Consider the following 25,768-nt stretch of genomic DNA (forward strand, 5'->3'; position numbering starts at 1 on the left):
TGGGTGATTGTTTTGTATTTTCCCTTAAAAATAAAAGGTATTTTCTGGGAGGCAGTTTTGCATAGTGTGGGATCCCAGCAGCTCATCTGCCTTTGGGCTTTGTGACCTTGGGGAGCGTGTTTCACTGTTCTTGCCTAAGTGTCCTAATTGCACCAACCCTGTGACTTGTTAGGACATGTCGTTTTAAATAAGTTTTTGTATAGTATCTTGTATAAAGTGCATCTGAAGCAGTTTCAGTAAGTCAGCCGTTTGGCGCTCTCTGCCAGCCAGAGTGATCCTATGGCCCCGGTTCCAAAGTTAGTTCCCTGTGTTCCCTGGGGTGCGTCGTGCCTGCGTCCCGTTCCTGGGGGCCTGTACCCGGGTGGCGGCATGGGCCATCGCAGGCTGCAGTTATGCACACCCGTGTGCCAGCCCCGCCTGCTGCCACGCAGGGCAAGTGCGTGCTCACGGCTCTGAGTGGAGCTGAACCGGCTGTGTCCTCGGCCTGTACTGGGAAATGGCCTCATGTGCTGTTTATGGAAGGAAGGTAGAAACCATGCCGACGACTTCTGCACATAACAGCAAACAGACTTAAGATATTTCCAGAACATTCTGTAGCATCGATGTGTGAAATGCCATAGAGAAATAGGATGGGTTTTGTGTAGTGAGTGTTCATTTTTTTGCAGCAGTGTGAAGTGGGTTGTGCTTGGAGTGTAGACGCACTTGTCCCCTGTTGCAGATCCAGGGTGAGCTGGTGGAGCCCAGAGAGCCTGTGCGGTCCAGCCCCGCACACCCCGCGGAAGGAGCAGCTGTGGACCCCGCCGCGCCGGAGAGTAAAGCTGCCAGTGGGATGGATGACACAGACGTCACAGAAAGATCTGAGCACGCAGAGAACAGCAGCAGCAGGAAGGACGGAGTGTGCGGGTAAGAGAAGGGGCTCTGTGCTCCCTTGTGTCTTCCAGCCCCTAGCTTGCCGGAACGGGGGCGTCCTGCAGCAGGCGGTGCCTCTGTGTGTCGCGGGGTCGGATGCGTGTGGAGAGCATGGGCCGCGGGGGGCTGAGCAGCAGGGCTGGCAGCAGGGGGAGTGTGCTGCTGGCTTGTTGCCTTAGGACCGATTACAGTGCATGTTTCTCGTCCTGATTCCCTCCTCAGTCCTCCTCCATCTAAGAAAATGAAGTTGTTTGGATTTAAAGAAGATCCGTTTGTATTTATTCCTGAAGATGATCCATTATTTCCACCTATCCAGTAAGGATTAATTCATCGTCCTGAATTGTTAAAGTTTGGGTACCTGGTAGCATTTGACCTTGTGTAGTTATTTAGTTGCGTGTCGCTTGGTAGAGCTGGGTGACACTTCGGAGTGTATGGTGAGCTGCTGGAGTCTGTAAGGTGCTCGGGGTTGGGTTGGGGTAGTGGTGGGGAGCTCGACGGTGGCCCCCGAATGTCATTTCCCGGCGGAGCTTGTAGACCCATGGCCACAGCCACCTGCCCAGGTCCTGTGTGGGACTTGGAGAGTGGGTCTCGGTGGGAGGTTGGGGACCCCAGCTGGAAACTGCTCCCCAGCTGGAGCAGAGGGAAAAGGTGCTTAAGTTAACAGGCTCCAGCTTATTTCTTCCTGCTTGCTAAGTTTCAGTACCCAGTTGCCACAGTGGTACGTGTGCTGCCCTGTGGCTCGTTACCTGTCTCAGTGGGCAGGGGGTTGTCAGGTCACCAGAGTAACAGGTGAGAGAGCGGAGGCATACTTGTCCGTAAAGTTTCCCACTCCAGTTGTTCCCGGGGAACTCGATCAAGTGTGGACGGTGGGCGTGTGCGGCAGAGCGCGAGCGCCCTGAGCCACAGATGAGACGCCGAGCCCTGTCCGGGGAGAGTCCGTGCGGGGGGGTGGGGTGGGGGGTGCCTGTCATGTGTGAACCAAACTCACAAACAGCTCTGTCTCGTTCGTAGGAAGTTTTATGCGTTGGATCCTTCATTCCCAAAGATGAATTTGTTGACTAGGACTACGGAAGGGAAGAAGAGGCAGCTCTACATGGTCTCCAAGGAGTTGAGGAACGTGCTGGTGAACAACAGCGAGCGGATGAAGGTGTGCGCGGTGGGGGCACGGGCAGGCCCGGGTGCCGGCTCTGAGTTCGGAGCGGGCAGGGTACCCCAGCTCTCCTGGTCGGATGCCTGTCATGCGTTCATCCTTTTCGGCTGCGCTAGGCCCGCCTCAGCTGAGAGCATCAGTGAGGCTGTGGGAACCCCTGCTTTGGTCAGACTTCTGAAGTTTTCCGTGTTCTTTTACTTCCCTTCCCGGCTCACAGCTGTGCCTCCTTGGTAAGAAGGGCTTATTTTAATTGATTATTCAGCTTTTATTTATATGTGTGTGTCCTCTTACTGTCTTACGTGCAGGTTATAAACACGGGGATAAAAGTGTGGTGTCGGAATAACAGTGGTGAAGAGTTTGATTGCGCTTTTCGGTTGGCACAGGAGGTAATTTGGGACACGGACTTGGTAGCAGCAGCCGGAGGTGGATCCGTGGGCGTGGGTGCCGTGCAGCTGGGCTGGTGCCCGCGGGGAGGTGGGGGCTGGATGAGGTGTGTGCCAAGGCCTCGGGGACAGTGGGTGATGGTTCTCACTCATAATGGTGGCCTCTCTTTATCCACACAGGGAATATACACGCTGTATCCATTTATTAATTCAAGAATTATCACTGTATCCATAGAAGATGTCAAAATTCTATTAACCCAGGAAAATCCATTTTTTAGAAAACTTAGCAGTGAGACCTACAGCCAAGCCAAGGACTTGGGTAAGCCGTTGGATTTGCATAGGGGCATGACTTGTCCTCGTAAAGCCAACGAAGACCGTGGGTGTGCAGGCTTCTCAGAGTCTCTCAGTCTTAGATTTTAGTATGTTGTGGCTTGCTTTCTGCTGAGCCTTGTCAGCTTTCAGAGGGCCTTGCGGAGACATCAGAGTGTACCCAGGCACAGAGGCACCCCACGGGTTGCCCTCCTTCCCCAGGCCACGGTGGAGGGCTGTGCCGCCCACCAGCCTATAGGTGTCTGCAGATGTTAAGCCCTGGCCGTCCCGTGAGCCAGAGCCTCGAGTGCCTGCAGCCAAGGGGACAGCCAGGGCAGGTCCCCGCAGGGATGCAGGGCATGTCCCGGTGCTCGGGCTCGTCTGCATCCCGTCACGAGGTGCAGGACACTGACTGACGCAGGCGTCCTCTTCATTTGGCGTTTCATCCGCTGAGTTGAAGCCGGATGCGAGTGTTGCCAGCTCCTGCCGCAGCCTGGCCAGCCCCCAAAATAGATCCTTGGTCACGTTTTTGTTTACACGTTTTATAAACTTCAAGTTATTCTAGTGATATTTTTACCTAAGAACAAAAGTAATTTCACCAAGAATTCTAATTTTGTTTTTTTTAATTCTTGTTTATTTTTTATAACTTTATTCACTATTTCTGACTCAGCTGGTCCAAAAACTGCACAAATCAAGTTACTGCAATTACAGGGTCGTACATTTTATCCTGAAACCGAAGGATACAAAACAGGCTGAGTGGGATCTGGCTCCTGGTGGCTCAGGCAGGAGCTGCATTTAAAGTGGAGATTAGTTTGCACTTGGCTTCTTCTTTGTCTTAATCCCACATTGAGATGATTGTGGTATAATTTTTGTGAGTTTTTATGTGTATTTCATGCTGTTTCTGGAAGTTGGAGCAACTGTTTGTTTAATCTTCAGTTTTGAGAATTAACGAGTAGTTCATTCCCTCTCCCCACTGCTGGGAGGGACTTTCTGAGCCGCTCCAGCGACACCCCCGAGCGGTCTCACGCAGTCCCGCCACGTGGCCGGGACCGCCCCACTCGCTGGTGGTTCTGTTTTTAGAAAGAAAATGCTCTTCTCCATGGAGACTCTGCAGGTTATTTGCTTCTTTCTCCACAATGCTGGACACGTGAGCAGCAGCGATGACCGGCAGGCTTTGCCAACACGTGTCTGTTTCTCTTCCAGCCAAGGGGAGCATTGTCCTGAAGTACGAGCCAGACCCTGCGTAAGTGTGGGCACCCCGGCCGGGGGGGAGCTGGGGTTGGTCGTGGGAGCCTTTGACAAACATTGTCTTAAAAGTAGTGTTGTAGAAATTCTAGGACGAACGTAGCTGTATTATCTTCACCAGAGTACTTTCTTCTAGGACATTCCCTTCAGACCAAACGTATTTTCACTGAGGTAATAGAATGTGCAGTACTTCTCTGTGGCTGAGAAATCTGCTTCTGATTTCTGTCTTAAACAGAATGAATGGAAGAGTTGAACAGTTGAGAGAGGTCAAGGCTTTCTGTCTCTGCCATGGGTTTAGCCCTGGTCTATGGGTTCCCGATTATGCATGCGTTGGGCAGTGTTGTTCCAAAGTGGGGTGTGGGGGTTCCCTTCTGCCCGACCGCCGTCCATGGTGCTCACAAGTGCCCATGCAGCCCTCAGGAGTCTGCGGGGAGTAGGCGCCGAGGGTCAACGCTATGCAGAGCGGGGCGAAGAGCTCGGGCCGCACGCCCAGCACGCCCCAGCTAGGGAGTGCCAGAGGCAGGGCTTGCACCCAGGACGGCTCATGTGTCACAGCCACCTCTTTGTAAAGTAAAATACCACTTCCAAGGGGAGGAAGGAAAATGGGGCACAGGGCCGGAGAGGGATTTGGGGGAGAGTTTAGGTGGAGCTGTGGGCGGTTCTGTGGGAGGTGGTGGTTGGCCAGACTCCGAATGGCAAAAAGGAAGCAGAGAAGCGCCAGCCTGAGGAAGGAATGAGCTCGAAGGCAGCCGGGGTAGAGCTGGCAGAGGAGGGCAGGCCCAAGCGCCCTGCATGGTCTGCACGGCCTGCAGCTGCAGTGAAGACAGGAGCCCGGGTGTGGCCCTGAGTGTGCTTGTGGGAGGCAAGGTGCACAGCAAGAGGGGGCGGCATGGGAGGTGGGAGGCAGGTGCCAGGGGCCAAGTGTTGGAGAGAGAGGTGCACGTGGGGGCCTGCGGGGCTGCGTTTGCAGGTCACGCAGACCGGGGGGCTGTGAGTGCAGACGTGCAGGAGAGCTCCGGGTCGGCTTCTGGGTTTGAGCTGCACTGGTGTCCTCCAGTGAAGGGAAGAGTGGGGGAGAACCGATATACTGAATTTGAAAATGCAGCACTAGACCGTAGGAGACGGGCAGGCTGCTCTGCGGAAGTGTTGGGGATTGAGGGGAGGTCATTGCCAGTGTGGGTCGTCAGCGTCCCCGAGTGTGTCAGTGCTGCGTCAGCCGCGGCCTTGATGCCAGAGCTCCCGAGGGCGGTGCAGATGGGAAGCAGGGTTTGTAGGCTCTTGTGCCAGTATTGGGGTCCAGATCTGCGAGATGGGAGCAGCTAAGGGGGGACAGGCAGGAGAGAGAACGCAGAGAAGCGCCGGGGAGATGGGCCCGTATCTGAGCCGGGGGAGCTGGCGTGGACTGTGCCTGCCAGGCATCTGTGGGGGCGACAGTGAATGGGGCTTTCCTGGGCCAGTGGCTGGGTCAGAGGAGGTCTAAGTGGGGGAGCCCTCAGCCTGCTTCTATACACGTGGAAAACCCAAGAAAAGGAAAACACGCTGTGGGTTGCCGGGAATGAGGGGTGGTGTCGCAGAAGCATTTAGATCGGGACCCAGAAGTGGGGTTTGGAAGGTCTGGATACCGTGTGCTTTTCCACTGTCCCTAGTTCTGTGAGCAGGTGGGTGCTCATGGGCACAGGCAGGTGCCAGAGCCCTGAGATCGAGCGACAGCAAGGGTTGGGTGGTGAGGACTCTTGTCTTTTCCTGTCATTGTGTCTTCTCAGTGTACCATCCAGGCTCTACCCAGGGACTATGGAAAGGTACTGAGGTTTTTCCCTTTGTGTCATGGTTTATTTCTCTCATTGGTTCAACCCCTTCTTTTTTGCTGGGTATGTTTTCTTTAAATCTGATGGGTACCCTCCTGTGTTAGTTCCTTCCTCTGCCAGTGACCCTGATGCCTGGCATTGAGTGGCATAGAATGGGACGTAGAGTTAATTGGACGGGGCTCTAGGGGCCAGAATGCTAGAGTGGAGTCACTCCTGAAGGGAAACGATGATTTGCATGGTCCTGGGGAGGGGGCATGTGAGTTACACGGTAACTGGCGTCTCATCCAAGGGACCGGGACTTAAAGTCGCTGGTGAGCAGGTGGGCATGTCTGTGTGGTAGGATTGAGCAGACTCAGGGAGGTAGGGGTGCTTTGGGCCCCAGTAACACTGCATGCTGGAAACGGGTGAGCACGGTGTGCCAGGGCTTGTCTTGTCATGTGGGTGGGTGACCGAGAGGAGTTGGGGTTGCCCACTCGGAAGGCACGGAAGCATGGAGTGTGGACAGCGTGGGCGGTCTGGCTCCCGGACGGCTCTGCAGAGCTGAGGCCTCCCAGCTGGGTCTTCGCCTTGGAGAAGATGGAGGTGTTTGGAAATTCTCACGCTGAAAAGTGTGTATGAACCCTGAATGTGGGGGTTATTCCATCAGGAGCTTTTAGAAAGAAAAACTGGCCAACATGAGCATGTTGAGAATATTTAGGACTTGATGCAGGAACCAGTCTTCATTTGAGGAAACTCCCTAGGATCACAGAGCGAGATGGCCCCCAGTGCTCTGGGCATACTGCTTTTGGAAGGTCGCCTTTTTAATCCTTCATTGGCTAGGAGGGCACTTGATATTCACACACAACCACTTTTTTGTAGGAAACCAGACACCCTTCAGTGTCCTATTGTGTTATGTGGATGGCGGGGAAAGGCCTCCATTCGGACTTTTGTGCCGAAGAACGAACGGCTTCATTATCTCAGGATGATGGGGCTGGAGGGGTTGGCAGAAAAGAAGAAGGAAGGGACTGTCGTGGCTCAGGAGAGCGCCGACCGCTCTGGGCTGGCGGAGGATGAGGTGAGTGCCCAGCACGCAGCGGAGCAGGCCACCAGCGCAGGTGCCAGCGCGGACGCCAGCGCGGACACCAGTGAGGACGCCAGCGAGGACGCCAGCGCGGACCCCGCCTCGGATCCCTCAGGCCCTGCCCCCAGGGAGGCCGCCCTGCCCCGGTGAGGAGGTCCCTGCGAGGAGGCCCCGGGACTGTCTGTGTGGGCAGCCCAGGGGTCCTCTGTGGTGTCCCAGGCCAGACCCAGAACTTCTGACTTGTAAAGTACAGGATCTTGAAGGCTGGAGATGGACGGAATGGTGGAAGAGTCGCAAATGATCTCAGTACTGCTTTCATATATTTTTTTAGCTTTGTTAGAAGTTGCTCATTTTACTGTTTCTTTTGCAAAACTGGGTCCGTTGTGTCTGTGGCCAGCCGGTCACTGTTGCCGTTAGTCTTACTCTTAGGAAGCAAAACTGCCCTTGCGGGAATGTTCAGGTTCCTTTTGTTATGCCTTTATTGGTCTGTGGTCTGGTGTTTCTTTTAATTATTATTTATAGAGAGAATCTATAACTCACTGTGGGCCATTGGAAGACATCCCGTGAACGTTAACAATTGTGTGAAGTTGCACATTAGTGGTGCGACATTAACACGCGGTGGATTAGCATCTGAGGTCTCAGATGGCTTCTGTGCCTTTGTAACAAAAAGTAAAATAAACTCTTTTTTCTCAGAGTAAGAGCTGTCTTGTGATACTATGAGGTTTTGTGTCCTTTTATTGAATGGAGTGCTTTGCGATTCTGTTTTTAAATGGGGTTGGAATCCTTGGAACAGTGAAATAAATTATTAATGATGACGTGTGTGTGTGTTTTCTCTCTGTGAGGGGGGAAGAACAAACTTATTTTTGGCAAATGGAAACGTTCGTTTCCCAGCATTCGCGGCTCCTAAGAGGAGTGTTCATGTAAAGGTTGCTCTCGGGGGAGTAGGCGGGACGTGAAGCCCTTCTCCTGGGCTGCCCTGTTGTTCCGCAGATGGCAGCGCTCACGCCCCTGCTGCCGGGAGGGTCAGGGGGGACGCGCGCTCTGTGGGCAGGAGGGTCGGTGGGTGCAGGCCTGACGGGCCGGGTGAGAAGTGTTCGCAGCCCTAGCGGGGCTCCCTCAGGCACCGTGGTGGGGGCCCCGGAGGGGATGCTCATCAGGCAGGGGCCGCAGGGCAGTGTCCTTGCTGGGTGCCAGGCAGGGTCCCAGGGGCCAGGGATGCAGCTCAGCATCAAAGCCAGTTTCAGCGTCGTCAGGAGAGAGTGGCGTGGTGAACCTGTGTGTCCCCGTCGCCCGCTGCCGGCCCCCGTGCCCCAGTTGCTGCCAGTCATGTTGTGTCCGTACCCTAGCTCTCTGAAACACTTGGGAGGAAGCTGGGCCCCTGGAGCTCCAGTTCCCTTTCATGGAGGCTGGTGGTTAGAAACTCAGATCTGGAGTTAGGTGTGTTCATTGCCATGAGGTGTCATTTCTTACAGACCAGACAGAGCTGGGAATTAAGTGTCTCTGAGCACACACACAGCCAACATAGAAACACATGCCTGTTAGTTTGTCGTCTAAACCCCGTCACAGCCAGACAGCTGATTCCGGCCCGTGCCGTGGGTTCTGCTGTCACTTCTCCATCTGTACGGGTCACTCCCTTCTCAAGCCGATGGCCCCGATTTTCCCCACTGCATTGATGTATCTGTTTGGCCTTGGACGTATCTGTTCCCCCGTTTGGCTGGCTGTGGAATGCAGGTCCAGACCCTCCCGCGCCCCACGGCTCTGGCAGGGCCATACTTGACCATCCTTCACCTGCTTCCTGGGAGACCATGACTGGTCAGAGCCCGCATGGCCTTCAGCCCCACTAAAGGGATGGGCAGTCTCCGCGCCCTCCTGCAGTTACCCCCCCAGAGCTCCGGGGCGCTCTGGCCCTACTTCGTAGAGATTCTCCTGCGTGTGGCTGTGTGGAGTCTAGACTCCGTTGTGGTTGTGCTGTGGCCAGGTCCAGGAACCCCGGTTTGAGAAACTAGCTCATCTACCAAGTGGTCCTCAAACGAAAGATTAGAACCACTAGGGTTTTCTTTGCGGTTAAGGTGGCTAACGCATGTCTGGTCGAGGTGCTTTCCAGTCGCTCAGGGCCGTTCTACCCCATAGACGTGCTTGCATCGTCGACCAGATACTGCGGGACAGAGCCAAGGTGGGAGGCCCGCTACGTCCGCACCGCCTCCTGATGGCCGTGGCCTCCCTGGGACAATAGACACAGATCTCTTCACTCTTTGTCATATATGCAAACGGAGGCCTACGTGGTGACAGCCATCCGACAGGACAGTGCCTGGCTGTCACAGATACAATCTAAATGGTCTGCTTTTGGGAAGAGCCACAGTGGTTCACACAGGGAAGATTCACTAGCGCTGCTAACGGATGGGTTGGAGTGTTGAGGGGTTGGCTGGTAAAAAGCGGATGCCGAGCAGTAGAGGACCGATGGCGGAGCAGCTGTTGCGCCAAGGGAGACCGCGCCTGTCGAGCCTGCCGCCCTCCCGGGGCTTGTTGGGAGGGCTTGATGGTGGAGAAGTTGCTGCCGCTGTTTTATCAGACGAATTTGCTAGAAATTTGCCATCTAGGCTGCTAGGGAAATCCTTTTCGACGGAGGCGTCTTGCTAGAGAGCATGGTGGCTCTGGGGACAGCGGCTGCACGCTGTGCACTGCGGGAGCCAGGCTCGGGGAAGCCACAGGCGTGCGCACCTCAAGGCTCCAGGGCACCGTGGCCAAGCAGCAGGAAACCTGGAGTGTCTTCCTGGAGTGTCTCTCCGGGGCCCCTGCAGACAGCGGCACGTGGCGCCAGCTGGCCAAACACATTTTAAGGACCCAGATCCGTTGAGATAGGGGGTGACGGCTGGTGACTGTGGAGGCCTGAGGCGGTCCGCTGATGACCTATGACTCATTTAGCCCAGCAACCTCAGAGGCGGACGGAGGGGTGTTGCCATCCTGTACACAGATAAGAAAATCCAGGGACAATCTGTCACAGAGTAAGTGACAAAGTCAGGAGCCCAGTTTTTTACGGCTCAGTTTTATCTGGGGGTTCCCGGCCCAGAGTGATCCCTTGTCACGGACGGGCCCTGCAGCTGCGCTGACGTGATCTGCTTTCAAGGTTTTAGCAGCTTTCCAAATTGGCCACAAATGAATGAGGCTACAGAGGGATAAAGATCGTATTTAAGTAGATGTCTCTTTTCATTTTATTTCTTTTCTTTTTTTAAATTAAGGCTACTTAAAATCTCTAAGCTCTTTTGTCAAATGTAAACTTGAACTTTTACCAAAGCAGAGGATAATGAGGGTTGGCCTGGGTTAGGATAAGAATTGAATCCACACGTAGAATTTTACTGCCTCCCAAACCCGAGTGACACTGCAGTCGCACAACTTGGACGGTGAAGGGGAGTGTGGGCGCAGCCCAGTCCGGGAAGCCGGGAAGCAAATGGAAGGGCGCCGGTAGGGAAGCAAGAGAGCAAAGCTTCATCCCGCGGTGGGAACAGCTGAGAAGCTGTCCTTGTGCCCCACAGAATTCTTGAGTGTCAGACACGGCTGGGTTCACAGAGCAGGTGGTTCACTGCTGGCCTGGGGGTTCCGGACACAGTGGAGGGCAGGGGGTTAGCGGCTGTCCGCTCACCTCCCTTCCCTCGGCTCCCGGAACGTGTGGGGCTGCCCGACCCCGGTCTCCCAGCGGGAGATCTTTGGGGGAGACTTTTCTGGAACCTGCCCAGCTCTAGAGAAAAGACTGAAAGATTGTGGCCTGAGTATTGCATCTCTCAAGTTAGAGCCTGTCGCACCCCCTCAGAGAGGACAAGATGCTCCGACATGGTGCTTCTCGCCCCACGTGCCCTTTCACCCCACGCTGAATCAGGAACAGACACCGCCGGGATTAGCGACATCTGATGACAGCCGCTGCCATCGAAGACAGGCATCAAAGCAAACAGGGAAAGGCAACTAGGTGGAGGTGTAGGCTACACAGGCAGCAGAAGGTTTTTTTAAAATCCCCGTTAATTGGAAAATGAGCTAAACCAAGCCTGATGAGACCATTTACAAACCAAAAAAGAGGAAGTTGTTAACATGAACAATTACACTGGAAGTTTCTCCTCCAGTTTTTTTTTTTTTTTTAATTTTATTTATTTATTTGAAAGACGGAGATCACAAGTAGGCAGAGAGGCAGGCAAAGAGAGAGAGAGAGAGAAGCAGGCTTCCTGCGGAGCAGGGAGCCCGATGCGGGGCTCGATCCCAGGACCCTGAGATCATGACCCGAGCCAAAGGCAGCAGCCCAAACCACTGAGCCACCCAGGCGCCCCTCTCCTCCAGTTTTAATCAATGTTTTTGCAAGGGGCTTCTCCAGAAAGAAGGCACTGCAGATGGCAGACTGGGCTGAAGAAGGTTCTTGTCCGTAGGTGGACGCGCGTGTATGTGCCTGGGCCGCTTCTGGAGTAGACCCGTGGGTCAGGAGACCGCCCTTGTTGCGGGTGGGCTAGAAGGGAGGTAATGTGTTCCGCTTAGGACCCTCTGTGCCCTTTGAGCATTGAAACGCCTTTTGAGACAAATTTCCAGAAAGAATGACAAATGTGCATTACTTTGACCCAGTACGATGGCAGCAAACCAGAAGGACCCTGGTCCGTGCACGAGGAGCTCTGCTGAGCTAGATGAGCCAGAGCCACGCAGCGGAGCTTCTGGTGGACTTGGTCCCAGGGATCGCCACGTAGTGGAAGCGAGAAGGCAAGGAGCAGGGAAATGTGTTTACCCAGCTGCCGGTTGTGTACACAGAAATGTGTTTACCCAGCTGCCGGTTGTGTACACAGGGAGGAGCACGTGCTTTTAAAAGTACACTGGGTAACTGGGGGAAGGGACGGAAGAGATTGGCAGTGCAGGTTGCTTACTGGTGGAGGCGATCCAGGTGGGTTGAGGCAAGGTCAGGATGGAGAGTTTGAATGTCAGACCCATTCAAAAATTGAATCCCTACCAGTGGTGCTCTCCAGGGCTGTGGCTGCGGGCTGGACCTGGGGAGGGGTTCCCGAGGCATTGATATTCTCAGTTAAATTACCAGAGATGGTGAATTCTGTCTTGCTATAACTGTCAGTGAGTCAGGAGTCCCGGCCCCATCCCTAAAGTTGATGGTTGTCAGGGGGATTCCGAGGCTAGTCGGACTCCCAGCCCTGGCGGATTACGGGGAAGGATTGCAGGTGCATAGGGAAAGGGTGCAGGCTGACTCCGGCGGAGACCAGACTCGAGGTCGCAAGAGCCCACTCCCAGGGGAGGCGGGTAGGCTGCACCTGGTTCACTCAGCAAGATGGGGCCGTGTGTGTGACATGTGTGCTGGGGGGACTCAGAGGAGACTCGGCGCCCAGGACGCACAGGCACCTTCTGAAGTCGCAGACCTCCACGAGGGAGGCAGGTGGTTAGTCTATCATTCTCATCAACAGTTCAGGCACAGTGAACCCTCCTTATCAGTGGGGGGGGGGGCGTGGGGGCACTCCCCAAATCCAAGTTTCCAGGCGCCAGCCAATAGCCAGCCTCATACTGGTGCCTTTCCGAGGACAGTGGTCTCAGCCCTGCTGTGATAACTTGCTCCCAGCGCCCCGCCACACTGGCTCAGTCACTGAAGGGGTGAGCGCCACGCTGGTGGAGCCGGGAGAGGTTGAGCCCCTCGTCCGACACCTCTCGTGGAAGCGAACCCCGCCAACAGCCATGTACGTGAGCTCGGAAGTGGGTCTTTCCCTAGTTGAGTCATTTTTTTAAAGCTTTTTTTGAGTATGGCTACACACAGTTTCCATTAGTTTCAGGGGTACAACGTCACGACTTGGCAAGTTCTTATGCTGTGCTGTGCCCATCGTAAGTGTGGCCACAGTCTTCTTGAGAAGACTCGAACCTCTCAAGAGACCCACCTAAGCCTCTCCCAGATTCCTGCCCCACAGAAGCCGAGAGACAAGAGATATGTCAAGCCCCCAAGTTCTCCGGCGATTTGTTGGGCGGCCACAGATGACGGATACAGTGGCTCATTGACTGCGTGACCCTGGGCAGGTTTCTTGGCATCACTGGGCCTCCGTTTGCTCACCTGTGAGATGGGTCTCATGACGGGGAATGCTGGGAACTGAACTTGTGACTGTGGGATGCACTGAGGGCAGCAGCTGTGAGATCCAGTGTTTCAAGGTGGATGCTGGGTTTTTAGGCTCAGAAAAGGCATTTCCTGATACGCACTTGGTTCTTTCTGGTATTAAGATTTGATCAGGAGAGACAGACCAGAGCATGTGCGTAAAGTTTGTTAAAGCTTAAGTTGTGGATTTTGCTCACACACTCTGCTGCTGTGACGTCCTCAATCTTGACAGTGCGGTCAGTGACAGAAGTGAGGCCATTCAGACATCCCTCCCACTGCCGGCCCCTCCCATCCTTAAAGCCAAACTTTAATACTGATGATTATTTTAAACTAGTGGACAAAAAACTTGTAAAAACCAGAAAACATTGGCCCAACATTGAAAGTATCCTAACACCCGGGAAATAATGCAAATGTGTGTTCTGATTGGAGTTTTTATCTGATTGTTGTTGGTGTCTGGAGAAAGTCTGCATTTTTTAAAATAAAAATAAATATCTGTGGTTTGTTTTTCTGGGTGGAGTTTGGTTGGAGCAAATGGCATTTCCCAATAACAGAATTTCTAAATAGCCAATGAGTTTTAAAGCCTAAAAACCAGTTTTAAACACGAGCGGTATAAAGCACCCAGAGCCCACGCTCAAGGGGCCTGTCCAGGTACAGGCGCATGGATAGGTTTTTAGTAACCGATCATCTCTTACTGACCGCATCGGACCCATGTACGTTTCCGCAGGGCTCTTCGAACGTGTTAGACGAACCAGTCCTTGGAGAAAAAAGACCCAGAGTAAGTGGAAATGCATAACAGTGCAGGGCTCCGTTGGTGGTGAGTGCAGGCAGTCAGGTGCGGATAGGAGAGGGAAGGCCAAGGTCTGCCGAGGTATGCGCCCTGCGTGGCGGGGAGATCATAGTTTCCATGAGGCCGATGAAGCAATGTTTGTTTTTGTAGGTTCCCTGGGGACAGGTTCCAGGCTGGAGATTGGCACATGGGGAGCTTGGATTGATCCCTAGGGGTTGGGTCCACATACACGTGGGCGAGCCCCCGTGAGACTCGCTTGTCAAGTCGAGAGGCACTATGTCTTCTGAACTGCTGAAGGAAAAAGGTCTCCAGATCGTATCTGTCCAACCAAGGGAAGCGGAGGAATGGGAAAAAAATAGAAATGAGGAAACATAATAAACACAAAACACAAATAGTTCAAAAACATGGAAACGGACAACGGTCATGGGAGATGCAGGTGGGTTTTTGTTCATTTGTTTTTAATTGTGGTTTGAAGAGTTCAGCGTGCAGAGAGCTCAGTATTTGAGAGGGGTGCTGCCTCCAGGCCCCGTTCTCCATGGGGCCGCCTGTGAGAGGTCTGTCCGCCCCCCACCCCACCCCCCAGATGCTGATGTCTGTCCAGAATGTTCGGCTTTCAGCAACAGTTTTTGTTTGATAATACAGCGTGGAGGTCGTTTCCCGTTGGGAGCTCCATTCTTCCATAAGCTGCAGAGGAGCCCTGTATGCAGACCCATGGACGGGTGCTGGGCTTGGTCCCAGTGTTTTGCTACTACCCAAAGCCTGTAGTGAATAAAGTGTACCTCCATTTCAAATGTCGCCCAGGCACGTGGATGAGAAAAAGTCCCCTAGAAGTACTAACTTACCTGTCAAGGAGTATGTACATTTTAAATTATGATAGGTATTAGGTGTGTCAATATTAATATAAAGTAACATGGAATTCATAGCATTATAGGAAAAACAGGGAATACTGTATAGATTTTATAGTTATAAAACGTAGAACATATTTTGTAAGAATGTATAAGAATGTGCTTTACAGCACCTTAAACAAAATATTGGAAGAGGAGAAAATATTGCCAGTAGAAGAAATTGACAAACCTACCATTATATTAAGAAATTTTAATAACAGCATTGATCAGAAATTGACAAAGTAGGATAAAGCCGTCTGAGTTACCAATTAACAATTGCGAGTAAACACATAGTCATGAAATAGAGCCCCTATTCAGGGTGATCAATAGTTTGAAAGCTTTTGGAAAGACCAATAAAATAAATCTTTTCGTACCTACTCAGGAAGAAAAAAGAGAGAAAGCCGTTACACTACTAATAGGTTCCCACTTGCAGGAACACTGCTTTGCCTTCCGTGCCAACAATTTGAAAACAGAGCTGAAATGAAAATGCCCGGGGCAGCCACATTATCAGCCTCCTTCAAGGTAGGAGGAAGAACGAGTCAGTTGGAAGGTCCTCACTTCCACAACACCCACCCCCCCACCAAAGCAGGAGTGGAGTCCAGGGAAGTTTCCAGACCAGCTTTGCTGCATTTTCAGGAAACATCTATTTCCTCTGTTAAATTCATTTTGTAGAAACAAAACATTTCCCCTGTTATTCCGCACCAGCACACCCAGGGGGCTCTGCATGGACAAGGCTGCCAAGCAGAAGAACCGCCATTCAGCCAGTAGTTGCTACCACTCGAGTAGTGAGAATACCTGAGTATTAGTGGAACAGAGCAGATGGGCGGAACGGGTTCAGCATGATCTATTCGTGGAGCAAGAGCAGTTACGCACTTTCTATGATACATAATCACATTTAATTACGTAAATTATTATTACGTATTCTGTTCCATGTATTACAGATAGTATTCAGGACATACCCATGTTACAAAATACGTTATGTAGGAATTTATATGTTGTAATATAATGATATAGGAATCATAAAGGATATTAAGAGGTCAAGGGAGACCAATTAATATCTTGATTTGCTAAAATTCGAGACCCATTTTAAAAAATAACAATAAGCTGAGAATGAGAGGGAACTTATTTAACTTGATAAGGGACGTTTATCAGAAATCCTATGTCAACCTGTCCTTGCCAGCGCAAGAAGATCAAGAGGTGAGATCAGGTGTAGTAGGAAGAAAGTGGAGACTAACCCTGCAATTATTTGCAGGTCAGATAATTATCCTTGCGTGAAAATCCAAGAGAAAAAACAGGAAAAATATACAAACTCATAATGGTTCAGTAGTTTGATAAAAATGAAAGATCATAAAGATTTTGACAAAGTGACACATTGGGAGAGAATATTCACCATATGTATATAGTACATAGCACATAATGTCCATACCATATGTAAATAGTATCCACAAATCAATAAGAAAAAAAAGATGAGCAATTTACAAGAAGTCAAAGGATATAAATGGGTAGTTTCCAGAAGAAGACATACAATAGCCTCATTCATGCTGAAAAATGAAAAATGACAGTATCAAAAAAATCCATTTTTCTCTCATCAAAGTGACAAGAGTACTAATATCCAGTGATGATGACGGGGGAAATGGGCACTTTCTGTTGCGGGCCATCTATTTGGAAGATGGCCTTTCCCTGTGCTGCTGGTTTGATTCCGGGGGAGGCCGCATTGCTAACACCCCCATCTTGCCCTCGGGTTAAGAGAACATCTGAGTATGTGGATCCCGGTTGCTCAGGGACTTGGGTCCCAGGAGCTGCAGAGAGCTGGGAGTCAGATGGGTGAGGACCTTCCTCTCAGCAGCCTCATCCTCCTGGGGTGTTTGTGCGGAGGATTTTGATCCTGTGACGCCTCTCGAGGTGACAGTCCTAGTGGAGCTCTTCGCTAGCGTGAGATCCACAAAGAAAACAGAAGCCATAAAGTTGTTCTCGGGTGTCACCTCAAAGTCTGAGAGCTGAGGCTCTCCCCCCGCTCTTTCACCAGCTTAAGTTCAGAGTCGGGGTTCCTCCCGCTCAGGGCAGCTCGTGGTAAACCGTGAGAACGGCATTTGGACCATCTCTTTGCCAGGATCTGTACGGGCTGGCTTCGCTTCCTGTCGGCCTCCCGCCCTCTCGACAGCAAGCTCCACGAAGACAGGCAGGTGGTCCGTGCCCGGGGCCTAGGCCCAGCAGGTTCTCTGTGAGCATCTGTTGAGTGAATGCTGGTGAACCGATGCGCCAGCAGCAGGTGTCCTGCGTGATGGCGCCTCTCGAGGGGACGCTGAAGTCTCTGTCGGGGCCTTGTGAGGTGTCTCTGCCTTAGGGTTACAGTTTGGAAGGAAGGAAGTAGGGGGAGTCACCGCTTTGCAGCCTATCACAGGACTCAGGGAGGGGTCTCAGACCAGCCCCCCCCCCCCTGCCCAGCTCCTGCTCACCTCGGGGAGCTGGCCCTTGTTGAGCAGTGCTTTGAGCCGCCTGCCTGGCCAGCAATTGCTTGGATCCCCCACTCATCTGCTTAGCCGGCAAGTATGGGGGCCACTCATCTCCGAGGTGGGCCTCAAGACCTCGCCTGGTTTAGGAGGAGGAAGCAAGAGGACACTCCCAGGGGGCCTTGTCTCCTGCCCCACGAGGGCAGCGCTGGGAGCGGACACTTCTTCTGGAGCCTTGCGGGGATGTAGTTTAAAACACACGTATTTGGCTTATGAATATGGATTTCACATTTGGAAGATGACCCTCAAAGTGTTTTTAAAAAAATAGTAATTACAGGAAATGAAACTCATTAGAATCCTCTTGGCCAGTGGAGCTATATAGGAGACCCCCTTCCAACCCCCGGCCACCCCCCACCTCTGCACAGTGGACCAAATCTTGGAGCTGGGTGGGGGCCACACACGAGGCTTCATCTGAAAGGGATGGTAAGGTCTGGAGCCAGCCAGAGCCATGGACCTGGAAGGCAGGGCGAGGCGGGTGAGCACGCAAGCTGGCTGGGCTCAGGTGGCCCTCAGGTGGCTAGTGTCCATGCCCGCCTCACACTTGGGCATCTGGAGGGGACGCCGCAAGCACATGCACCCGAGTCCCCGTGGAGCTGTCTTTGTGCTGCTGGGGCTGCCCCCTGACTGGCCCGCGTTGGGTCAGGGCACGTGTGCAGCTGGACTCGAGATGCCCCGTCTCGGGAGCAAATACACCAATGCCAGCAGCTGCGGAAGGAAGTGCAGCCACGGGCCATGGTGACCCACCAGTGGCCCCTTGCTCCGGGATCCTTTCCTGAGACCTTGAGCTGGCCCTGGCGGTGGGGTGGCCTCACCTGTCCCCAGGGGTGCAGCTCTCAGACTGTCAGCTGAGAGGGACAGCAGAGGCAGCTTGGAGCCACAAACAGGAGGGCTGCCCTTGGAGGGGGGACCTATGCGCCCAGCTGCCTCAGCATGGCCCATAGAGGGAGGGAGGGGGCAGGAGCTGGCCGGGTCCCCATACTGCACATTTGGGATGGTTTTGCCTTGCTCTAACCACAGTGGGGCTCTGGACACATCCTCTGAGCCCCGGGCCCCAGTGAGTTACGGTGTCGAGCGGAAGGTCACACGGACGTACTTGAGATCGTGTACCAGGTGGTTCGAGGCATTGCTCTGATTCAGAGATGTTGGGAAGCTAATCGTCCCTGTGGGGTGGATAAGGAATGACTTCATTGTATAGACAAGGGAAGAGAAGCGTGCCAGCAAATCAGCAACCAGCCACCCCCTGGTCGGAGGCCTCTCTTAGACCAAAGTAGGTGGCTGGTGGTCTGGATTTCAACGAGCTGCAAGCCAGCAATAATTAATAACCAATAATTAATCCTCAGGATGCGAAGAGAGCCATGCTGCCCCCATTCTGCACCACTCCCCACCCGCCACCTCCCACAGGGGCTGGTCAGGCCCCCAGGTGTCCTCCACTGGGTTCTCCCCGAGGGCTGCATGTGTGGGCGCAGAGCGGTCCCTTCATCCTGAGCTCTTTATCCTGTGTGGTCACGTGCGACATTCTCCCAGGGAGAGCCGCGGCCGTGACAAGCTTTTTCAGGAATGCGTTTTTCTATTCCCGTGAAAAAGGACCAGCAGGAAAACGTATCTCCTCTTTACTCCCTGGGGTTGCGCCTGTGTCTCCAAATTCTGGCCAAAGCATTATTTTAAACTCCATTGAATTTCACCCAGAAACCGGATGTGAAAGTTGTGAAGTGGGAGCCATTCTTCAACACATCCGCCAGGGTCCGCCGCTGCTGTCTCTGTGAGGCCGGGCGTGGGCAGAATGGGGGGACGCTGAGGGGGCCCATTGTGCCCAGCCAGCCACGTGGCCCGCTGGCTATGTGACTTCAGGTGATCGTCGTCACCTCAATTCTGTCAGTGCGAACTTGTGGCTGGACATACGGACCTCTGTCCAACCCCCCCGCCACCGTGCAGTCGACTGTATGCCTCATACAGTGTGCACGTGTGTGGAGGGGATTTAAAGTCAGCTGAGTTTTGCAACATTGGAGTGGGGAGCCTTTTAAAAATATTACTCAGAATCCAGACACATGAAAAAAAAAATCATGAATTCAAAGATGTAAAAATCTCCTCTATGGAAAAACAAAACCAAACAACAAAAAACACACAACCCTGTAAGTCAAGAAAAAAGACAAATTAAAAGGTGTTCCCAATCAGAGGCCTAATTTCTTTAATACAGAGTGCCTCAAGTAGAAAGAAGACAAGAGTAGGCAAAACATATAAATACGAACGGCCAGTAGAGACTCAGGCTCGTGGGAATAGACACAGGGGATGAGCTACGTTGTGCCTTTGTCTCTGCCACACTGTATCACAAGAGGCCCGCCCTCACGGCCTGCCCTCACGTCGCTCACAGGGCTGATTAGAGCTCTGGAGAGCACTTTGACAACCGCTGTCAGATGGAAAATGTCCATGCCCTTTGACGTGGATTTACACCTCCGGGCGCTTACCCAACAACTACCTTGGTAAGTGTAAGGGTGTTTATGCAGGGTTAACCCCCGGGCGTAGTAAGAGTCAAGGATTGCAAACCATCAGCAAGTAGGGAATTGATTAAGTAGGTGGCCATGTGTCCACCATTGAATAATATGCCACAGTGACAAAAAGACTAGGATGACTCTATATTACCAATATGTATTTTTTTTTTAAACTTTGGATTGTTTTTCTTACACTTGGGTGTAGAAGGCATTTGGGGTTGGGGAGAAGCAGAGAGTTACATGGATGACCCTGTGTCTTCCACGTCATCCTGAGTCAAGGGGAACGGGCAATGTGTTGCATATGAGGTCCTGTACCCATTACTCATGCTGTAGGCTGATGTCCAGTCCTGCATCCACGCCCCTGGGGCAGTCATAGGGGCTGCCTCCCAGCCTCAGTTTCTCCTCTGTAACCGCAGGAATGGCAAGGGGCGAGGGCCTGAGACCTGAGAGCTTCTCGTGAATCCCCGCCCAGTACTTTCTGCCTTTGGGTGGGAGGCTGGTGGACAGGACTCTTGTCCCCACATGTTCAGAGGGTGGCGAGGGCCCATTATGTGTGTCTTATGGTCTGGGGGCAGCTCGCACAGCAGCACTCCAGATGTCAGGCAGCTCACAAAGGCGGGAGCAATGCCTGCTCGGCTGGGATGACTAATTCTACTGTGTTTGCTGTGGTCCGTTTCATGTCGTGCCCTAGCTAAGCGATCACCCCCAAATCTCCGTATTGCTGTGGAGCTGTACTCTAGTCAAGGAGATTACCTTTCCTCCTTGTGTGGGTGGGTCTCATTTAATCAGTTGAGGGCCTTAAGAGCACAACTGAGGATTCCTTGAGAAAGAAGAGATTCTGCCTCAAGACTGCAGCATCAGCCCCTGCCTGAGAGTCTCTAGCTGGCCCTTCCTGCTGTCCTGCCCTGCGGGTTCCACACATGTAAGCCCTGTGACTGCGGAAGCTACTCCTTAACCTTTCTCTCCTGCTCCTCCCCTCTGTCTGCACCTTCTGGGTGTATTCTGCTGGTTTTCTTCCCGTTTCTGTGCTGGGGCCCCGAGTGATAGCGTCCTCCCAGACTGCGAGCGTCCGAACGTCGTCTATAACTCGGGGTTCAGAGGGTTCGTTTCAGATACATACTTGCCTTCTAGATTGCTTTGGAATCTAGGTAGAAGATGAGAAGTACTGTCAGGGGAATCTTTCTCCTTCTCACAGTTCTGTGAACCAGAAGCACGGGGGGAGGGAGTGACGGGGGTAAGAAATGGTACGAGAAACTTGAAGAAGGCCGGGGCGGCGGGGAAGGAGAGGAGTTTGAAAACTTTCTTTCCTAATGTCCCACGGCGGAGATCTCTGAACACCCAGTGCTTGTGAGAGTACTGCTGGGCTCTTCGTGTTGACTAATGCTTTTGAGGGACAGCACAACTTTGCTTCCAGGAGCTTTGAAATAGCCTCTCCCCACAGCTGGGGCTTAGGGCCCCATCCACCTGCTTCGTTATTTGGGGAGGGAGCCGGGGCACGGGGTTCAGGGGCCTGAGCCATGAAGCTCCAGGGCTGACACTCGAGCTGGAACCCGAAGCTGGTGGACAAGCTTCCGTGTAGGGGCTGACTCCCGGGCTCCGTCTCCCATCACTTGACCCGCGCCCCGGCGCGCCTTTTCTGTTTTCAGAAAATAGTGGTGGCATTTGAGGACTAAGTGAATACCAGCCTGAGACTAATCGTGGTATCGGTGCTTTACCGGATGTGGGATTTTTTTCCTAACATGGCTTGATTTGCAGCCTATATAATGCCTGGTAAACACAAGTGTGTCATCATGAGGTCCAAGTATAATTTCAAAAATTTCAGAACATGATTCAGAGACAAGTATATGGTGAGCCCGGATCAACGACTCATGGACGACTGACTCGGGAGTGCGGGCAGCACCATGGCCAAGACTTTCGAGGAGCAGAGACTGATAAGTCAACTGGACGAGAGGTACCTCAGAAGCTGGCTGTGGACCCGCAGAACTGGGGAGCGGCCACTGGGCAGTAACGGTGGGGCCTCTGAGGTCATCTTTTCTAGCAGACAAATGTCATTTGCAGTTTAGTCAGCGAGTAGCCAGCATCTGGGAGAGTGGCTGGACTCATGGCCCAAGCAGGTGCGTCCCGAGGGCAGAAGGCAGCCGTTGGCCGGTGAGTTAAGCTCTCCCGCACTCTGCGGGCCCTGCCTGCCCTTGTCCTCTCAGATTCCAGCCTGGATGCATCAGGAGGCCGAAGGGAAGCTGTGTGCCCTGTTAGCACTTGGTCTGTTGGGCAGGGTGGGCACCCAGTCTGATGACGTGCTCAGAGAGTGGGCCGAGCCCTGCTATGAGTTCAGTTTCCCCACCTGAACCGTGGGGAGACATGACCACATACTGTTGTTTTGAGGATCAGATTCACGACACGCATGTGACTGTGTGACTCTTGGGCAGTAGACAGGACCCCCTTCGCAGCTTGGGGGGGGTGCAGGCATGGTGGGAATCGCCTACGGCAGCTCTGAATGCGCGTGCTCTGTGGGGCATTAGGCACCCTGCCTCTCCTTCTTCCTTGGAAGTCTTGGGGGTAGTAGCTCTGCAGCTAGAGGCTATTTTCTCTTGTCCCAAGTCCTCATCGGACTGAGGGTTGCATACGTCCCTTTGGCCTGCTGGAGAAGAACCTGGAGAAGCGCAGGGGAAGGGGCTGAGAGAGAGGCATGGCAGCAGAGAGGCTGGGCTGTCGGGAGGTCTGAGGTGTCCAGTTACGGCACCGGCAAACGGGCCAGCTGGGGAAGCCTCAGACAGGATCACCAGATAGAGCAAATAAAACCACAGGACACCCAGATGCATGTGACTACCGGATAAACCACATCTATCTATTTTTTAAGCATAAGTATGTCCCATGCGATATTTGGGATATCCTCATACCAATAAATTATTTGTTATTTCTCTGCAATTCAGATTTAACTCCCATCCTGTATTTTATCTGGTAACTTTAGTCCTGAGACCAGCAAGGGCAGAAAGAGGAGTAGGACCATGGAGGGAGGGGGTAGGTGCTTTGAGAGGATGTCCTGGGGGTAGTGGGAATGTGGGGCAAACCATCCAAGAACAGGCGACCTGGAGACTTGCAACCAAGGAGGAGCAGAAGGGCGCCGAGCCGGCCAGGGACAGCCACACTCTGTGTGCCGAGGTGGGAGGAAACCAGCCTGGGGTGAGGGCTGTAGAAATAAATGAAGGACCAAATGAGAAAAGCACGGGCTATTGATTCTGAATGTGTTGGGGCCAGGAGTCGGCCACTGTCACTTGTGTTTGGCAGGCCTCATAGTGGAAGAGGCATGGCTCGGGGAGGGGACGCACGAAAGCTGTCGGGTGGGCAGGCCGGGGGCGGAATTAGAAGCAGGGTGCCTGGGTGACGGGCGAGGGGAGCCTACTTGGCTTTCTCTGGATGGTCCTACGTAGGAAACAGCACAAAACAACAAAAACAGAAATTTGAGGAGGCTGTGAGTTACTCATCAAATGTGTCCGCGAGCCTCCTGGAGCGACCGCAGGCTGACTTCCCGCAGGTCCGACCTGGAGAGCAGTGTGGGGGCGGCGCTCTGAGCCGCACACAGGACTTCACCTTCGTGGCAAGTGGTGATGCTCAGGGATGAGAAGTTCAATGTCGTCAACAGTGGTCCTCAGCCCCCCTCTGAGCTCCGCATTTGCTTTTTCATTTACCTTTTAAGTTTTAATTGTGATATTCTTCTTTTGTCTTTTGATTCAGCAGTTGGATTGTGTTAACTTTTTTATTATGGGGAATTTCAAATGCACAGGTGTGGGGGGCAGGGCGCAGGGACCCTCCCCTCGGGCGAGCATCACCAGCTCCAACAAGTGACATTTGGGTTCGTCTTATGTCTGTGCACAGACCCTTATTCCTGACACAGACAGATGTAACTACATACACGCCTGTCCTAGATGATTGTGAAGCAAACGCAGGACCGTCTGGTGTTTCCTTCATGAATGTCCGTGAGCCGCAGGTGCAGTGCTGTTGTCACGTGACGATACGGTTTTCTCTCCGAAGAAGTGCAAGGCGGGGTGGACTTGAACCTCGTTATGCTGCGGTTACCAAAAGTCAGCCAGGCTCGCAGCAGGCCTCCGGACATGTTGTATTGTTCTTGCACGTTCCTGGGAGAGCGCCGGCTCCATGGGGCTGTGTCAGTCTCGTACACGGTCGGCTCTATCCTGAGCACCCGCGCTGCGAAGTGCTTCATAAATCCTCCTTGCTTGGCCATGCCTGTCCCCAAATAAGCCATTCCCTCCCCAAAGGGCACGGAGCCAATTGCTCGCAGGCTGCGTTAGCACTCCCTGCAGGACTTCGCTTCTTGCTCTAATAAGCTGAATACCCTTCCGTGAAATCAGCTTGAATTCTAATTTTTATCTTATTAGGATGCGTTCCCCAAATGATTATCCAACCTACTGGTTCCCTGCCCTGGCCTCCCATCAGAACCACCTGAGCTGCGCAGAGAGCACCCGGGGGAACTGGTGTCGCCGGCCTGGCGTGGAGCACAGGCACAGGGCTGTCTTAGCGTCCTCTGCCAGGCAGCCTGGGTGGAGACCGCCGTCCCTGCACTCTGCCACTGACACGATGATGAACCGATTTTGCTCCGGACACCGAAAACCATTCGTTTGGCCCAGTTTTTTCCTTCCGAGCGCAAGCAACAGCTGGAGCCAGACCATGAAGCCAGCCAGCATGGCTGATTGAAAACCACGAGGGGCTCCCTTCTCCAGAGAGATGGAGCTGCTCTCACTGGGCCTTGCATTTGAGGCTCCTGAGGACTTCAAAGAGGGCTGGGCCCTTCAGAAGGGAAAATACTCATTTCTGTTCCTTCTGCATCCCTCGGCGAAGGCACTGCAAGCCAAGCAGAGAAGCTCTGTGGGCGCCCATCATCGCCTGGTTATCACAGGTTAAATCAGATTTAGCGGGATGGCCGATACCCATGGGAAGTTGTGGTATGCACAGTTCTAGGATGACCCCCCGGTCCTATCCCGTGACAGGTATGCCCTTTATAGTCACCTCTCTGGGTTTCAGGGATCTGGGACTATATGGGTGAGTAGGTTACTAATCAGCTGACTTTTAGTTAATCAAAAAAGGAGCTTATCTTGGTGGGTCTGGCCTAATCGGGTGAGCCCTCATAAGGGACTGGGCCCTTCCTGGAGGAGAGCTTGGACATTGGAGAGGCTTATGGAGGGGACCATGGGGCAAGGACCTGAGGGTGACTTCGAGAAGCTAAGAGTGGTCTCTGGCTGACAGCTTGCGAGACAACAGGGACCTCAGAACTGTGACCACAAGGGAACACATCCTGTCAAGAACATGAGCGACACAGGGTGTGGATCTTTCCCAGTTGAGCGTCCAGACGGGGGCACTGTCAGCCGCAGCCCTGCACAGAGGACCCAGCTGAAGAATGTTCAGGCTCCATGGAAACTGAGAGATAATGCATCCGTGGGGTCTTATCTTCTTATTTAGGTTTATTTATTATAAATAAATAAATAAATAAATATATATATATATATCATTTAAATCATCTGTAGGCAAAGAAGTCAGCGGCATTAAAAGCACAGTACTGTGCAACTCTTAGCACTAATTTCTGGAAATTTTTCATCTTCCCCAACTGTGACTCTGTTCCCATTAAACAAGAGCTCCCCGCTCTCAGCCCCCAGCCCTGGCAACCTCTTATTCTACTTTCTGTATCCACCAATTAGACTGTCGCGGGCCCTCACACCCCCGCAAGTACGCAGTGTCTGCCTTTTCCGCGCCCGGCTTCTCTCACTCAGCACACTGTCTTCGAGTTTCTTCCATGTTATAGCAGGGGTCAGAATTTTCTTCCTTCTGCGGGTGGATGATAGTCCGCTCTCCGGACGGACCACGCTGCGTTTGTGCGTCTGTCTACTGACTGGTTTCCAGCTTCTGGCCATCGTGAGCGACGCTGCTGGGAGTGTGGGCCACGAGGACCTGCCCGAGTCCCCGGGCTGCTGACTGTTCTGTAGGCTGGGATGCAGCCCTAGAAAACTGATCCAGAAGCAGAGCTTGAGTCTCAAAGGAAGTCTTCGTGCAGCCGGCTGTGTTTGAGGAACACGCGCACCGTGAACGTTCCGACAGTGTGTGTCTGTGTCCCGCTTCCCCTCTGATAG

At 53.0% G+C, this 25,768-nt stretch overlaps 1 protein-coding gene and 1 long non-coding RNA gene across 2 annotated transcripts in view; both read left to right on the top strand.

Moving 5' to 3' along the window:
• NSUN2 (NOP2/Sun RNA methyltransferase 2) overlaps nucleotides 1–7,559 on the top strand; it is a 28,336-nt gene extending 20,777 nt beyond the window's left edge. Inside the window, exons 13-19 of the mRNA XM_082724134.1 lie at nucleotides 719–903; nucleotides 1,132–1,224; nucleotides 1,921–2,056; nucleotides 2,365–2,445; nucleotides 2,623–2,761; nucleotides 3,955–3,994; nucleotides 6,660–7,559. Of these exons, the coding sequence (XP_082580260.1) occupies nucleotides 719–903; nucleotides 1,132–1,224; nucleotides 1,921–2,056; nucleotides 2,365–2,445; nucleotides 2,623–2,761; nucleotides 3,955–3,994; nucleotides 6,660–7,011 (1,026 nt within the window). The 3' untranslated portion in view covers nucleotides 7,012–7,559. The remainder of the gene's footprint in view (nucleotides 1–718; nucleotides 904–1,131; nucleotides 1,225–1,920; nucleotides 2,057–2,364; nucleotides 2,446–2,622; nucleotides 2,762–3,954; nucleotides 3,995–6,659) is intronic.
• A 6,424-nt stretch (nucleotides 7,560–13,983) lies between these two features.
• On the top strand, nucleotides 13,984–25,078 carry LOC309861635. Its single transcript, XR_014310080.1, has 3 exons — nucleotides 13,984–14,187; nucleotides 15,069–15,157; nucleotides 24,026–25,078. It is a non-coding gene; the product is annotated as an uncharacterized lncRNA (long non-coding RNA).
• The last annotated feature ends 690 nt before the right edge of the window (nucleotides 25,079–25,768 follow it).

This window comes from Mustela nivalis (assembly GCF_964662115.1).
Source record: "Mustela nivalis genome assembly, chromosome: 3".
NCBI lineage: Eukaryota > Metazoa > Chordata > Mammalia > Carnivora > Mustelidae > Mustela > Mustela nivalis.